The sequence below is a fragment of the Talpa occidentalis genome, unplaced genomic scaffold, assembly GCF_014898055.3.
Source record: "Talpa occidentalis isolate TD23 unplaced genomic scaffold, MPIMG_talOcc4v2.1 talOcc4.3, whole genome shotgun sequence".
NCBI lineage: Eukaryota > Metazoa > Chordata > Mammalia > Eulipotyphla > Talpidae > Talpa > Talpa occidentalis.
This window is the reverse complement of record NW_023603184.1, coordinates 86783730-86800274: the sequence shown is the minus strand read 5'-3', so window position 1 is coordinate 86800274 and position 16545 is coordinate 86783730. Positions and strand designations below refer to the sequence as shown.

The window sequence follows — 16545 nt, the reverse complement described above, 5'->3', positions numbered from 1 at the left end:
TAAAGATTCATGTGGCCTGGTCATAGTAGGCATAATAAACATCGCTGAATGACCAGTACATAGGAAAGTAAATAAAAATAGGCACCATAATTACATTAATACTAAAAAGGTGATATTTTATTACATTCTCATGATGATTAGCAAAAATTAATTTTAAAAATAGCACAACCTGGTTCATTGACATTCATTTACAAAATGAATTAGTCAAAAATACTTTCATTAAATTTTGGTGTAAACTATATCAACATTTTGCATGCTTTAATGATGTTATTCACATGATTTTTTAAGGTAGAAAGGGCATTGCTTTAATTTTGACCAAAGTAGGCCCATGAAGTGCATTTCAATGTGTGTCTCTATCTTTCATAGTTAAGGCTATGCCAGTTGATTCTGGAAGTGAAGCAATTTCGCCACCTACTGTACAAAGCTTGGAAATGATGATGATAAAAAAATGACTAATTCAGTTTTAAATCACGTAGGAAGTAAAAATTAAGCTAAATTTTGATGTAATTATACCATTTTTGAATTGCATTCCCAGTAAACAGAGTAACTGAATGAATCAAGCAATTTGGCTAGGCATCCTGCTATGTTAGGTCTTTGTAACAAGGATTTTTTTTTTCTTTTTAAGATGTGAATACTTTTTTATTTTAAAGAAATATAATCAGTATCACACTTGCTGAATTTATATGTTGGGTAGCTCCAAATGTCCTCAATGACTGACTAAAAACAATTGTTATACAGAACAGCAGACTATATAGACTATGATCTTAACAAAACTGGACTGTCCTAAAGTTAGATTGTTGCAATGGCCACAGAACTCTGAAAATCTGTTTAAAGTCATTGGATTGTGGCCTTAAAGTAAACTGAATTATATGGTACAAAATTATACTTCAAGAAAATCTGTTAAACGTACCTATACACTCACACACAGGGAATAGTAACAAAGATTCAAGTTTCATTTAATGCCAAGATTCAGTACTCTGTGAATGAGTAATAGTAGCTGAGACTAGTCCAGAGAATTCTGCTTAAACACAAGTCACTGAGCATCGTATTTCACATAATGGGGTGAACTTTTAAGATAACTTTCCTCTCAGCTTTCTTTAAAACACAAGTATGAATTCACATAATTTCCTGAATTATATGCCTTTTTCTCTAACTCTTTAACATGACCTATCAGTGTTATTATTTCTCTTTACCCTTTGCTTTTCATGTTTTCTTTTTTTATAAGCTGATTTCCAAAGTCACTTTTTAAAAGACTGTTTACATGTAATTTCTCTTTTTAGTTTGTTAACAATTAGATCTATTCATGAGTTTAGTTCAAGAAAAGAATTGCAATTACAATCAGAACAATTCTCAATGCCAACTTGAATAAGGTAACTAAAATATTATTTTAAATGGGTACATACCAAAATATCATTGAACTGTACTCAGTCAACAGTGATATTTCCATCTTTCCCCCATGTATACATTTCCATTAATAAATCATTTCCATAGTCACTCTCCCAACCTGAACAGAATTCTTTTGAGGGCAGTGGTTATATTATTTTCATGTCTCTCCCTACCCACCCCCATCACCAACCTTTGCCCCTTTCTACTACTAGTTTGCAAAAAGTAGGTTCTCAATATTTATGAAATAAGCTGTAAAAAGTATAATGTACCAAAAAAATGCTTTTATTCATTGCTCAAGGTGTAGGGAAGATAAAATAAAACAAAGGTAGGGCCTCCCTGGTGGCGCAGGCGGTTGAGTGCAGTGCTGTGAAGCTGTTCGCAGCGTCTGCAGTGCCGGTTCAATCCCCGCCACAGCAACCCACATCATGAGCAGACCTCTCCTGTCTCCCCCTTCTGGGGAATGGGTATTGGAAGGCAATAGGAATAAATCAGATAAGGAAGGGAATTACTCAAACATAGGATTACTCCTTGTGTTTTTTGTCAGTTGAGACTACTAATAACAAAATACCATAGACTGGGTGACTTATAAATAACAGAAATTTATTTCTCATAGTTCTGGAGGCTGGAGGGCTGAGATCAGAGTGCCAGCATGGTTGGGTTCTGGTGAAGACCCTCCTCTGGGTCACATTCTCACACAGCAGAGACTAGTTTCCTGGCCTCTTCTTATAGGGCCCTATCTCCTTTCATGAAAGGCTCTACCCTCATTACCTAATCACATCCCACAGGCCCCACATCCTAATACCGTCACAATTGATTTGAGATTGGGCACATTAATTTGGAGGCAGCCGGCGGAGGGCGGTGTGGGGGGGCGGGGGGGAACACACAATCAAATAGTCCACAAGGCAGTGTTAAGAGTACACTAAGTAAGGGCATTAATTTCTTGGAGTAGGGCACAAATAAACCCCCACACAGGTACTGGCATTGTGTTCTTAGAGAGTTACAGTGATCACACAAGATAGGTTAGAGGAATATTAAGGGATAAGTAGTGCAGTGTTAAAATTTCATAGTAGTAGAAGATATGTGCATTGGAACCAACAAAGGAATGTTTCTGGAGAAGATGGGTGAATGGGATCTTAAATTTCCAGATGTGAAAAATGAAAAGAGGTAAAAGATGAAAATAATTCAAAAAAAGAAAGCATGCATTTTTGGACAGTGAAATATCATAAGGCATAAGTAATACAAATAGAAGATACTTCTATTTCTTTTTCAAGTGCTATTCACAATGCTGCAGGAAGGAAATGACAAGCTCAGATTGCCCAGCTATCTACCTTAAGTACATAACGAAAGCTAGAAATCTAGGGCAGCTTTGAAAGAGACTTTCAGACGCAGGGTTTCTTTGAGAAATGGTTGATTCTTAGAATAGGGCAGAGGAAATGCAATATGAGCCTGGAGCACATCTTGTGGTACCAGAAAACAAAGAAACACTCAAAAAAAAAAAAAAAAAGAATGTGGACACATCAAAGGGACATAGAAGTCAACTGAAAGAGTTTCAATGGTCAGGCCTCCCCTGGTGGCACAGGGGTTGAGTGCTGGGCTGCGAAGCTGCCCGCAGCCTCGGGGGTCCCACATGGTGTGCAGACCTCTCCTGCTGCCCGCTGCTCCCCTCAGCAGTGTATTGCTGCTCCCCTTAGCAGGGTATTTTGGTCCTTCTGCCTGTTCTGCTCCCCGCTCTGGCTCTGGTGAATTCTCTCACCCTCCCGTGCTTCTGACTGTACGCAGTGCTTATATAAATAAATAAATAAAATTAAAAAAAAGGTCAGTCTTAAAGCATTAACCCTTAAAAAAAAAGTTTCAATGGTCAAAGCTGGAAAAATCTTAGCAAAAACAACCAAACCTATTATTGGATTACAAGCCAAAGTATAAAATAAATATATACTTAAATGAATCATTTAATAAACAGCAAAGAGATGAATTCCAAATAATATATTTAGCTAGTCCCCTCTACAAAAATTGAAGCTTATTTCCCTCTCCTTCCCTTGGGGGTGGGCTAAACTCAGTGGCCTGCTTCCTAAGAATAGAGCAGCAAAAGGGGGAAATTTTAACATTAGAGGAGTGTGCCAATAATTCATTTACCTCATGCTGAAAGTTACCATCACCAGATATCATGTTGATATATGCAGCCCCTATAATGATGTAATGAGGACAGTTCCCATGTGTGGTGTTCTTTCACAAAACACTTAACACTCATCTAAGCATGAGAAAAAACATCAAACATATCTAGGTTTACAAAGAGTCTACAGGATATCTGACTAGTATTCATAAAGACTTTAGGTCATAACAAACAAGGAAAGACTAAGAAACTGTCAAAAAAAAAAAAAAAAAGAGGAGACTAGGGAAACATTATGACTAAATGAAATGTGGTACCCTGGCATGCCGAAAAGAGTTAACATAGCAGGCCTGAGATGCTATCCCTAGAAAGACCAGATTGTAAAGGGTGCCCTGGACTAGCATTGGGTACTTAGATTTTAGGAGTGTTTCCATTATTTGTTGAAAAGAGAAACTTATGGAGTCAAAACTTTGTACAAACAATGGTTAAATTATACATCTGCTTTCCTTCTGAGAATCTGGAAAGTTGGGGATATGTTAGGTAGAGAGTGTTAGGTGATCAATCCCAAAAAATAAAAAACCTTGGGCAGTGACTCTTTAATGAGGTTACCTGGTAGACTGTCCCGACCCGCGGGGTTCAGAGGCACGGGAAGAGAAGGGCTGAGGATTGAAATGAGGGGCTTGACGACTTGACGCTAGCGTTTACTTCTTTATTTTTCCTTTTACTACTTTTACATAACTTTCTTTTCCCTGACTTTCTTACTTCCCTGACCTTCTCTCTGCTCCTCTCGCAATAACCTCTCTCAATGACCTCTCGCAATAATCCTCACAATGACCTCTCTCGCAATAACCTCTCACAAAAACCTCTCGCAATGACCTCTCGACCTTCTCGTGGTTCTCTTCTTATATCCTGGTAGCTCCTCCCATCGTACCTCCCAGTCTCATTTGATTAACAGGAAACACCTGTGGTTTCTCAGCAGGCAAAACGGTAAAGCGAAAACTAATTAATGGCACGTGTGTTGCGCAACACGGCGCATGCTCCAGGCGGCTCCGGACAGTAGACATTTCATAAATAAATTAATATGAATAAATTAAGCATGTCCTGTGTGACTCCACTGGGGAAGAACTTTTGGAAGCTTGTGCCCCCAGATTCAGTCCATGTGCCATTTCCCTTTGCTGCATGTGTTTTGTATCCTTTCATTGTAATAAATGATAGCCATGAAGACAACGATATGCTGAGTCCAAGTGAATCACTAAAGCTGCAGGTGGTTTGTGGGACCTCTGCACACCTTGATTAGATTCTAGGAGAAAAGGACATTAATGTAATTACTGTGAAGTCCAAACAAAGTGTGGAGTTTAATTAATAGCAATGAATCAATATCAGTATCTTAGCCTTGACAAATGTGCCATTGAAGTGTAAGATGTTAACAATGGCAGAACCTGCGTGAGGAGTAAATGAGAAATCTCTTCAGTATCTTTATACATTTTTTTATGGATGTAAAGTTATTCAAAAATTAAAATTTATTAAAAAATAACACTCAAAGAAATGCTTCGAAAATTCATGAAAAATAGCAGGCCATGAGAGAGAGAGTGAGAGAGAGAGAGAGCATGCACAAGCAGAAAGGAAAGATCTTTATTTACTGTAACCAGTGGGACAGATTGAGATTTAAAAACAAAACAAAACAACAAAAATCAAGACTCAGGACCTGTTTGTGAGAGTGGTCTAACTTAAAAGATTGAATACAGGGCATCCCCTGGTGGCGCAGGCAGTTGAGCGCCACGCTGAGGCTGTCCGCAGCCTCTCCAGCGCCAGTTCGATACCTGCCGGCCTGCGAGGATCCCACATGGCACAGCACTGCTGCCCTCGCCTGCTGCTCCCCTCAGCAGTGTGTTTCATCAGTCTGCCTGTTCTGTTCTCTGCTCTGTCTCTGGTGAATCCTCTCACCCTCCCGCGCATCTGGCCTGTACCCTGGTTCCTGTATAAAATAAATAAATAAATCTTAAAGAACAAAGATTGAATACATATACCACTGTATGTGCTACACCGAAGTTAGGGCCCTGAAAGGGAAATAATGACACCCTGGGGCCTAAGATAAATATGTGTTTCAATGTTTTTTAAAAACCAGTTCCTTCACAAGGTGCAAATGTTTTTTTCTAATTTCTATCCTTATAGTATAAAATATAAACACCTGTCTGACCTATTCCATGGATACAGGTTCTTTACACTAGAGGCCCATTGTTAAAACAATGATGTAATTCTCAATGTTTAAAAAATCATTGAGAAATTGAAAAAAATTAAAAATAAAAGTTATTGGAAAATTGGAACCTCTACTAAGGACCAAACTTCAACAAATAGCTGGAGTTTATTAGCAGCTACTTTCTTTAGATACAAGCTGTTGGGTCATATAGTCATTGCTACTTTTTTTTTTTGAAGATTTATTTATACAAGAACCGAGGTACAGGGCAGATGCACGGGAGGGTGAGAGGACTCACCTGAGACAGAGTGGGGAACAGAACAGCAGACTGACTGAAATACACTGCTGAGGGGAGCAGCAGGCGGGGCAGGAGAGGTCTGCTTCCCCATGTGGGATTCTCACCGCAGGCGGAATGGAACCTGCCTGAACTGGCTGCCGACAGCCTCACAACGCGGTTGCGTTCAACCCACTGCGCCACCAGGGAGGCCCCATTGCTACGTTTTAAAATTATTTTTCTACTACATATTATTGCAGGATATTGTTTCAGATGCTGGGTCTCCATCACTGAACTAAACTGGCCATGAACTTTGTATTCTAAAGGAAGACAAAAAACATAATAAGTAAATTATTATGAGGTGATAGGAGTATGGCTGGGAAGTGTTTGCACTTTTACATTCGTTTAAATACCTGGCTGACTTCTTTTGAAATTTGAGTTCATGGCCTCTAAAATCTACCAGGATCATCACATACTATCATGTATTTTTTTTTTTTCATATTTAAAGAACAGGTTTATTAGGGAAAGGGATGGGTTTTGCTAAGAGAGGCCTGCATTGTTGCAGGCGGGCGACCTTGAGGAGAGCGGCCTCCACTGAGGGAGATCAGTGAAGCGAAGTCGCGGCATAGTACAGGTCACAGGCAGGCAGGAGGTTGCTGCCCTGCAGAGGGAAAGAGGTGGTGAAAAGAAGCACCTGCATAGTCACAGGTGGGCAGTGGGAGTGCTGCCACTATCATGTATGCTATCCACTGCCCCTATAAAACTGTCAGAAATGGAAGACAAGGAATGTATCTCATTTGTCTTCGGATTTCCAGAGCCAAGCAGTATTTACTGGGCGAGAGAACAGGATGGAAAGCAAAAAGTTAGGAGTCCCCCCACAGATGATTAATAAATTAAGCTTGTCCTGTGTGACCCCATTGGGGAAGAACTTTTGGAAGCTTGTGCCCCAGATTCAGTCCATGTGCCATTTCCCTTTGCTGCATGTGTTTTGTATCCTTTCATTGTAATAAATGAGAACCATGAAGACAACGATATGCTGAGTCCAAGTGAATCACTAAAGCTGCAGGTGGTTTGTGGAACCTCTGCACACTTTGATTAGATTCTAGGATTATTCCAGGATTAGTCCAGCCAGGTTTAGGGGCCGAGGAAGGTGCACTATTAAGCGCCAAAGGCGGAATCAAGTACTCGCAGACTCTCAAAGTCACTTGTGCGTCTAGGCTCCATCCGTTTCTAGGGCAACTGTATTGTGACAAACTCAGCCGCCGGTCCACAGCCGCTAGGGAGCAGCCTGCTGATCTCAAAGGCAGAGAATTGGTGAGAACTTGACTTTCAGAGACCATAACCCAGAGCGGAGACTCTCGGGTGATCGCGCCCCCTGTTGTGCCGCCGGCAGCACTGCAGCTTCCGGGCTTGTGGCGTCACCCAGGTCTAGGCGCGACAACTTCCGGCCCCGAAGGACCCCCCCCGCTCCGTGGCTCGCCGGGGTCCTAAAGACGGAAAGGTGGCCGCGGCGGCCGCCTGACACCTACGAGGCCCTAGAACAAGGGCTGCCGCCTCCACTCAGAGGGCTAGGGAGACTGGGGCGCTGAGAGAATTCGCTCGGCTGTCGGGACTTCACCCCGGAAGGGAGGTGGGGGCGTAGTGAAGGGGCGGGGCGCGGGCGCGAAGCTGGCCGGTCAGGCGGCAGCCGGGCAAGTGCTGTGGCGGAAGTGCGGGGACGCGAGCAGAGCGGGCGGTCTAGGAAGCAGCAGCCGCGGGTCAGCCAGCCCGGAGCAGCTGCCGAGCCACGACCAGAGCGCAGCGACGAGGGCCCGGCGCCGGCGAGATGCCTCTGTTCACCGCCAACCCCTTCGAGCAGGACGTGGGTAAGTGCTGGGTCCAGGCCATTGGCTGCTGTTTGTCAAGCCAGAAAGTGGGCGGTGGCGACTCCAGGGACCAGGAGCCAAACTGGGAGAAAAGGGGGCGGCGCCGCTCTCTTGCCACAGGGATTTTTCAGGGGGCAATTTCGACCTGTCGGCTACAGTCTGCCCCCTGCCCGCCTGAGGTTTGGGGACCTCGGAGAAGATCTTTTCCCTCGCCAGGCGAAGAAGTAGGGAAGAGCCTCGGATTCGTTGGAGATTGAACTAATTAAGCTATTGCAGAGTTGATCATACAAACTTCCTGCTACCTCTAGAACTGGTTTAAGCACCCTCTCCCCCACGCTTAGGAAATGATGCTGCCTTGGAAACCCAGCTATCCAAGGCAGCCCAACACTAAAGACCTGGACTGGCCTCCATACAATAGGAAGAACCAACTTCACCGCGTTTATATACAGACACTTCCAAATCGCAATAACAGCTCCAGCATTTATTTATAATTGTTGGAAATTTATTCTCTGTCCGTGGATGGTGCAAGTGGTACGAAATGTTCTGTATTAGAGCGTGAAAAGAAAAATCAGGATCTCAAAACAGTCTATAGGAACCATGTTATTTGCTGGGGTCCGTAAGAGATTAAAACAAAAAAAAATATATATAATTATATCATAACCCGTAGTCATCAGATATATATTTCGGTAATTCAACTTTTTCCTTGGTAGTTTAACGCTGGTGACTGGGATAAATCTAAGAAACTTAATGAGTGTCACAGACTCTGCTTTTGGAGTATCTAAGGATTTCATTCTTTGTTGCAGTGAAACCTGTACTTTTTATTACTATTGCGAAGACTTGTTCTGTTGAAAGGAGAAAAAATAGAATAAGATAAATGATTTTCATTCTTAAAAACTGTGCAACTCTTTATTCATGGGAACTCTTTCCTTGAATCCCATTGTAGTCTATTTGAAAACTTTTTAGGTAGAAGTAGGCAGAGTTGCTCTGCCTGTTTTTCTCCTCTAAGGTCCCTGTATGATTTGCTGGTTACAGTTTAGTATCACTATACTAAAAGAGGTGCTTCTGTTCATACAACAAAATACTGCTTTTTATAGATTATTTCATGGTCAATGCTGTCATCCAAAGCTTCAAGTACTTAACTTGTTTGCTCAAGTTTGACTGAAATCATTGTTCAAAGGGCAGTTTAAAAGTGAGTTTGATTGAAGTTCACCTGTAACTTTTTAGACAAATAGAATTGGTAACATTTTAGACAAGTAAATGTGAAAACTAAAAATACTAAGGAGTTCAAATTGCTCTTAAAACTTTATTATAGAAGAATAGTTACATTGTGAATTTTTCAGAACTTAAGTCTTCTTTTAATTTGAAATAATTATGCAATCGTGTCTTTATTTAACTTGAGATGTCTGTAGAAATGTTCCTTTGCATTGTCATTGTCTTCACCCCACTCCCTTTGATTCAGTCAGATTTTTATTACTACTGTTTCTTTTTTGTCATACCTTTGTTCACCTTTCATTCAACAAACATGCATTGAATGATTATCATATGTCAGACATTGTGCTAAGTTGGGGACACACAAAAACTTAATACATATGGTAAGTTCATGCCCTCAAGAATATAAGTTTAATGGTGAAGGAATATACACATAAGAAGATAATTGTAATAAGTGGTTTTAAATATAGTACTAGAAACACATGGGATGCCTTACATTACTTAAAACTGTCATCTTGAAGTGAAGACAAGGACCTCTAGGCAGACACTTTTCTCTGTAAAAGTGCTGACATTATCTTCTTTCTTTTCCCCCTTTCCTGACAGCTCTTCTACCTGCAAGAAGTAACCACCTCTTAATATATGTATGGTATGGTCATTTTGTAATGAAGGTCCTTAAAAAATTAAACTACATGAAGAGTGTCTCTGGAAATGAGTAGTTTTCCTGATATAAGAGACTCAGATGAGAAAGAGCTCCATTTCTCAGATCCTGAAAAAATACTGTAGCTGGTTAAGATGTCCAAGAAGGTACTCATAAGTCAATGGTACATGACTTGTCAAATGGAAGCAGACCCAAAACTAGGAAGTAAGGATCTTTGGCAAGTTCCTATTTTTCTTGGAGACAGGCCTACAAACCCTAGATGTAGCATCAGAGTTCTGTAAGTACTTTATTGGATGTCTCCAAATCTGAATTTGTTTCTTGTTCTGTTCAGTATATTTTCTTGGAAGCTGTGCTGAGGGAAAAAAGAGAAGATATTTACACAAACCTCTACATACCTCACCTGCCATGCTAGTCCTGAGTCTATAAAGAGAGTGTGGAGTTCCTGAGATGAAGCCTACTGGGATGGCAGTTTTTAGGAATATTTCCAAGGGGAGAGTGAAACAGGGTAGAGCCACTGAAGGAAGATCTATTGGTTTGTGTTTAAAATGCAGATGTTACTTCCTTATATTCTATAGCCATTTTTCCAGTCTCACTGTTTGGTTTCCAAGTCATGATTTGTCTGCTCTACTCTCTAATTCTAGTTCTTATTTGCATGTCTTTTTTCTCTTCATTCAGTCCATACAGTCTTGCCAGTTTCTCCTCTGCTATTTACAGTTCACTGATAGACTTGCTTTTGTCAGCATCTGTTGTATCTCTTTCCTTAAAAATATGGAAAGAGAAACTGTTGTATACCATAAACCTGAGCTCAGTTTTAGCTCTGTAAAACTTTTGACACAGAGGTGTACACTTTTATTTTAAAAGGATACTTTTCCAAGTGAAATTTGAATGGGTATATTGCTCTGTCTTTGACTTGTGTGGAAAAACTTCTCAGGTAACATGGGGTTTTTGATCGTGCCTTCCTTTTCTCTACGGAAATTTTACAAGAAACCCTGATATAAAGACAGGTATGTTAGTACTCTAATAATGTAAGTTTACTTTGTAAATTCAAATTTACAACATTTACATAATTATTAAGTCAGCTGCAACACACTGAGTTTATTATATTCCATATAAAACTTAAAATAAAAAACATTTTTTGGCTATGGATGAAAGTATCTTAAACATTTTTTCCCTGTTACTTATTTTGCTTCATGGTACCAAAAATCCTCATGCCTTCAGATAGATACAAATTTTAATTGATGTATTTTAGTATAAAATGTATAATATAAAATGCATAATATAACATAAATCCTATTTCTACCACCTATGTCAAGTCCTACTATTTTGCCATATTTTAATCTGTTTTTAAAGAGAACATTCAATATACAGTTGAAATTCTCTGGCTCAGGAACTACCTGAGCCTATTCTTTTCCCTCCCTTCTCAGAGTTAAACACTGTCCAAAATGATACAGACAGTATTTGTACTATATATACTATACATACAAATATACTATTGTTTTGTATGTTTTTAAACTTCATGAAAATAGTATCACATGCAACTTGTTATTCAGCATTTTTTGTTAGCATAATTTATGGTGTTATTTGTAGCTCTAGTTCATTAATTTTAACAACTATGTAACACTCCTTTCTATGAAAATACCACATTATTTATCCATTCATCTATTAATGGAAAGGAAGTTTCCAGTTTTTTGCTATTCCCAACAGCACTGCAGTGAAAGTTCTGTTCTGTGTTTCAACCTGAGCAAGAATCTCTAGTGAGTGTATTTTGAAGGGGACTTCCTTATTAAATGTGTAAATAGTGCAGAGTTGCAAAATATTAGATAGTGTAGAATTGCCCTTCTAGCTGTTTGTGGGAGATTTTACTCCCATTAACAGGGGAAGTAAAATGTCTTTGTTACACATCCTCACTAACACTGGGTATTGCCTGATTTTAACTTTACGCCAGTTCGATGGGCATGAAATAGTATTGTTTTCATCTCATTTCATTTCAGCTTCATTGCTAGTGAAGTTAAGCATCTTTAATATATTTCTTCTTCATTCTGTTTTCTTTTTCTATAAATTGCCTGCTTGTTAGTCTTTCTTATTCTATTAGATTATTAGATTATTCTATTATTCTATTAGATTATTAAATCTTATTCTATTAGATTATTTTTTCTTGCTGATTTTTGGAGTTATGTATATATTTTCTATTAATCTTTCATTATGTGAATTGCAAACATGTACACCAGTTTGTTTCTTCTGTTTCTGAATGTTTTATTTCTAAGAAGATTAAATTTCAGTTTAGTGATACTGTCTCTTTCCCTTGATTTTATTGTTCTTGTTTCAGAAAGACTTCTTTACTCTGACATTATAAGGATCTTCTTGTATTTTCTCCTGAAAGTTTTATTCAAGTTTTTATTTTCACAGTTAGGTCTGTAATCCATCTGGGCTTGATTTTTTTGTGAAAGGTTTGCAGAGTGATTTGATTGAAAATTAATTGACAGTAGCTGATCAGTTGTCTACTCAATACTGATCGAATGGTCTGTCCTTTCCCCACTGTTTCGGAATGACCTTTCCTTCATGTAGTACATTCCTTATTGTACAAGGCCCGTGTCTGTGCTTTCTGTTCTCCTCTATGTAGGTAGTAGGAAAAGTTCCCTGCCTTGTTTTTCTTCATTTTGATAGTCTTAGTATTTCGACCTTTGTTTTTTCATACAAGTTTATGATCAGATTGGTTAAAACCTGAGAGGGATTTTTTTTAGGCTCTTTCAGGATTTAAGTGAAAGGACATTTTACTTTATATATATATATATATTTTATGTCTTTTTTTTTTTTTTTTAAAGATTTATTTATTTATTTATGCCAGCACTGGGTATAGTCAGAAGCGCGGGAGGGCAAGAGAATCCACCAGAGCCAGAGCAGGGAGCAGAGCAGGCAGAAGGACACTGCTGAGGGGAGCAGCGGGCGGCAGGAGAGGTCTGTGCGCTATGTGGGTCCCTCCTCTGGTGGCCGGAGAGCAGCCGGGGATCGAACCGGCACTGCAGAGACTGTGGGCAGCTTCGCAACCCAGCGCTCAACCGCTGCACCACCGGGGAGGCCCTATAATTTATATTTTTGTTGCATATCATATGTTGATAATTAAAAATACACTTTTTAGTCCTTGATAATAACATTTAGTTCTTAGTTTACTTAGTTTATACTTTGAAAGTGAAGGAAAAGGAAAAGTTGATTTTCTATAAGCGAATATACTGTAGCAGTATACTTAGTTTTTTTGTTTGTTTAAATGAAAGGACCTCAAGTGTTCTGAGTATTAAGAGTAGAAAAACCTCGTTTACAGGTATGTTGTATAGATTATCAAACTCATGTAGTTTCTGTCACCCAGATATCAAAATAAAACTTAAAAACACATTTCTTTATCACCTGCTATTTTTTCCTATACTTGGTTGCTCTGTAACCCCCAAATCTTGCTCTCCCATTCTGTCCTCGTAGTACTTCCCTTTGTCTGCATTACAAAGTTTTTCTGTGTTTCTGCTTACAGTCTTTTTCCTATTATCAAATATCAACCAATCAGCAACATTTTCAGACCTCCTTCATGAGAATACTGTTTCCAGAAACCTGAGACATTTTGGTATTGCCCATTTTTTTCTCTTGTCCTTGTTGAGAGTTAAAGATCCTGGGAAGTAGTTATAGTTCTGACTGACTTTTCATTCAACTTCAGCAGTTGTATGGAATAGGTCTCTTATAAAAAAAGCCTGAATTGATGAAGGATTTAAAATTGTAGTCACAATGTCCCTATGAGTATAATTTCTAAATGAAGTAGCACAGGATGAAAACTTTGTTTACTAGTGAAATTTGTGTCATAACTGTAAACTCACACTTTACATGGTCATTAAATATTCTTTTATGAAGCACTTGTTAGTTTTCATTTGCAACCTGAGAATTGTAGTGACTCAGAATTTTAGTTCACTTGAACTAAACGTGACTTTATTGTTATCTGGAGCAGTGTCATTGTTTTCATATAACATGTGATAAATTATCCTAATATTTGCTTCTAAAAGCTCTGCTTAAAGAAATCTAGCCATGCATTTCTGATTTTCCTAGTAGTACTAAGCACTTGAGGTGGAGGGTTGAAGGTTAAGAACTTCCTAATTTCCGTATTGAACTGTTACTTTACTTGACAGTGAATAATGTTAGTATTACTTAGTATAGGGATTGAATCTAAGAATCCTGTTTTTGAAAATTACTGACATTCTGAAATGGACACCTACTTTTATTAACTCCTATTCAATTTCATGTCAAATTTGTCAGTACATGGTCATGTAGGTTTAAGAATCTTAGCTATTCTAGTGTTACTTCATAGTGATTTCAGTTAAGATGCATTCTCTGAATACTGTGCATATTGGAAACATTTAAATATAGTCACATCTTCTTGTAATTTTCATAACTCCTTTTTTACTCACAGCAGCCATTTTGTGGATGAGAACATTGATTCATATTTGAGTCAGAACTACGGTGACCTACCTAATCTGACTTAGTCAGTTTCAGAACTGGGTGTAGAGAAGGCAGTTCTTCATGTCTAATGGTGGATGTGTGTAGTTAATGTGTGCATGCAGAGTGTGCATAATGGTGGCCTCAGTCTGTAGAGTCATGTCCTCAGTCACCTGACCAGCCTACTTTTGATTCTCCATCTGTGACTTTTTGGGCATGTTAGTGGCAACTTTGGGGACTCATTTTTTATTTTTCCAAGCTCTCAGTATCTTACACATGAAACTTCCTGATAGGTCTGTTACAGTAGAAATTATTCTTATTGCATTTATGTTCCTGCTCTGTTTCCTGATGTAAAGGAATTTATGGAAATGAGCATGTCCATTTTGTGAAGTTGGGAGGGAGGCATGGCTCTTACACAGAGGATTATATATAGCATCTTGGAAGTATTAGCCAAGAAGAAAGTTAACTTGCAGGAATATAAAGACTGACATTTTATCTTTTTAATAGATGGTTTGTAATATCAAAAGGCAATAAGGTGATTTTGATGTAGTTTTTTTCCACTTTTCCTTCCTGTCTACCCTATCCTTGTCCTAAAAATGTTGATGGTGACATGTGAAATGAAGAGTGGCAATCACTGTTTAGTATTCCAACAGAGCAAGATGCTCTTTAATATATTGTATTATTAGATCACATAGTAATTGGAGTTAATCATGGCATTCTGCCTGGTCTTTCTAAATTTAAGAGTTGAACTTGAATTTGTCCTGTTCAGTATGTTTAAAATGTTCTTACATTGAGAAACTAAAAATTAAGTTAGTGGGGAGAATTAATTTAGCAGTTTTGAACAAAAATTGCACTCAGGATGCAGTTTAATAGAGTATTTAAATCTAGAGCATATACCCTGCACTAGACTGTCCAGATTGAAATCTCTGAATTACCATTTACTAGCTATGTGATCTTATGCTAATACTTTCTGTGTCTCAATTCCCTCATCTCTAAAAATGGGGAATCCATATTTCATTGGATCAAAGTATAAGTGCCTTATAAGTAAAATGTTTTGAAACAATTACTTGATATTTTTGTTTTAATTAAGTTGTTACCAGTCATTCCATAATCAAGGCTATAAGTAGGTTTTCATTTTAGGAGATAATAAGCAGTGTATTTTCAAGTCAGATTTGTATTACTGCTTTCCCCAGAGCAAACTGAAACTTTGCATCAGTATAAATTCACCCAAACAAATGAAAAGATAAATATCAAAAGGCAATAAGGTGATTTTGATGTAGGAGGGTTAAATGAAAAAAAAAAAATGTGTGTTAAAACACAAGTGCTCTAGAATGCTAAATATGGTTTGTTATTGGAGTCAAAGAAGGCGGCCAAATATAATGTCAAGTTGAGGTAATAGGCATTTAAGTATTTTAAATTTATAACCTAGAAGAAATTGACTTTCCTGCATTTACAAATTGTCATCTAGTTTATAGGATCGGTCCAAAGAAAGAACATTTCTAAAAGCTGTCAGCTGTGGTTTCCTGTTAGACACCAAATTGTACTCATACTTTTCATTTTCTAGTTTATTTCTGTCTTTTGGGGGGAAAAAAAAACAACAACCTGTTTTTACCATTCTTCTGTAATTATAAGATATAAAAATGATTTGTCTTACTAATTTAATAGTAAAATTTCCTCTAAGATTTAAGCATTGCTCTAATCATAATAAGTAGTTATCTGATTATAATAAATTTTTACATTATCTTCTGCTATAGTGTTAATCATATGATCATTGTGATTAGATATTACATTTGGTCTAATAAAAATACGTTGTATCCAGACAATATACTATGTATATTATCCTAAATTATTTCTAGGTTTTGATAATTTCTGTGACCATTTGAAGAAAAATTTAAACTCTTCTTTAATGTCCTTCTTTACACAGTTCCATTATGTATGAATTTAGTTACCATGTTTTAGTTAAATAACAGCAATATTGTGTCCAGTATTATAGGCGTATCTTTACTATATTGTAAGACTTGGTTTTCCTTATGAGGTAGGTCTATTTTGGTATTGAACTAATCCTAAGAATCGTTTACTCCTAAGGTGTGGTCTTTTAGGGGCTTCAACTGAATGCATGAAATGTTCTCTCTATGCTGGTTGTGTGGAGTACTTTCTGCTCAGGCTTCCATAACAAAATACCCTGGGCTAGTTAGATTGAGCAGCAGAATTTTATTTCCTCACTTCTGGAGATTGGAACTCCTAAGATCAAGGTAACAGCAGGGTTGCTATCTGGTGAGAGCTTTCTGCAGATGACTGCCTTCTCACTGTGTGCTCACATGACCTTTTCTTCATGTTTGTGGAGAGTCAGGGAAGGCTCTGGTATGTGTTTGTAGGAGTCTAATC

General features: G+C 38.3%; 1 protein-coding gene across 2 annotated transcripts in view; it reads left to right on the top strand.

Moving 5' to 3' along the window:
• The first annotated feature begins 7679 nt into the window (after positions 1-7679).
• The window catches only part of STAM2 (signal transducing adaptor molecule 2), a 43632-nt gene continuing 34766 nt past the window's right edge, over positions 7680-16545 (top strand). The window contains exon 1 of one of the 2 annotated variants that reach the window (XM_037523331.2): positions 7680-7826. In XM_037523331.2, coding sequence (XP_037379228.1) covers positions 7787-7826 — 40 coding nt within the window. In that variant the 5' untranslated portion in view covers positions 7680-7786. The remainder of the gene's footprint in view (positions 7827-16545) is intronic. The other variant, XM_037523332.2, reaches the window with a different exon arrangement.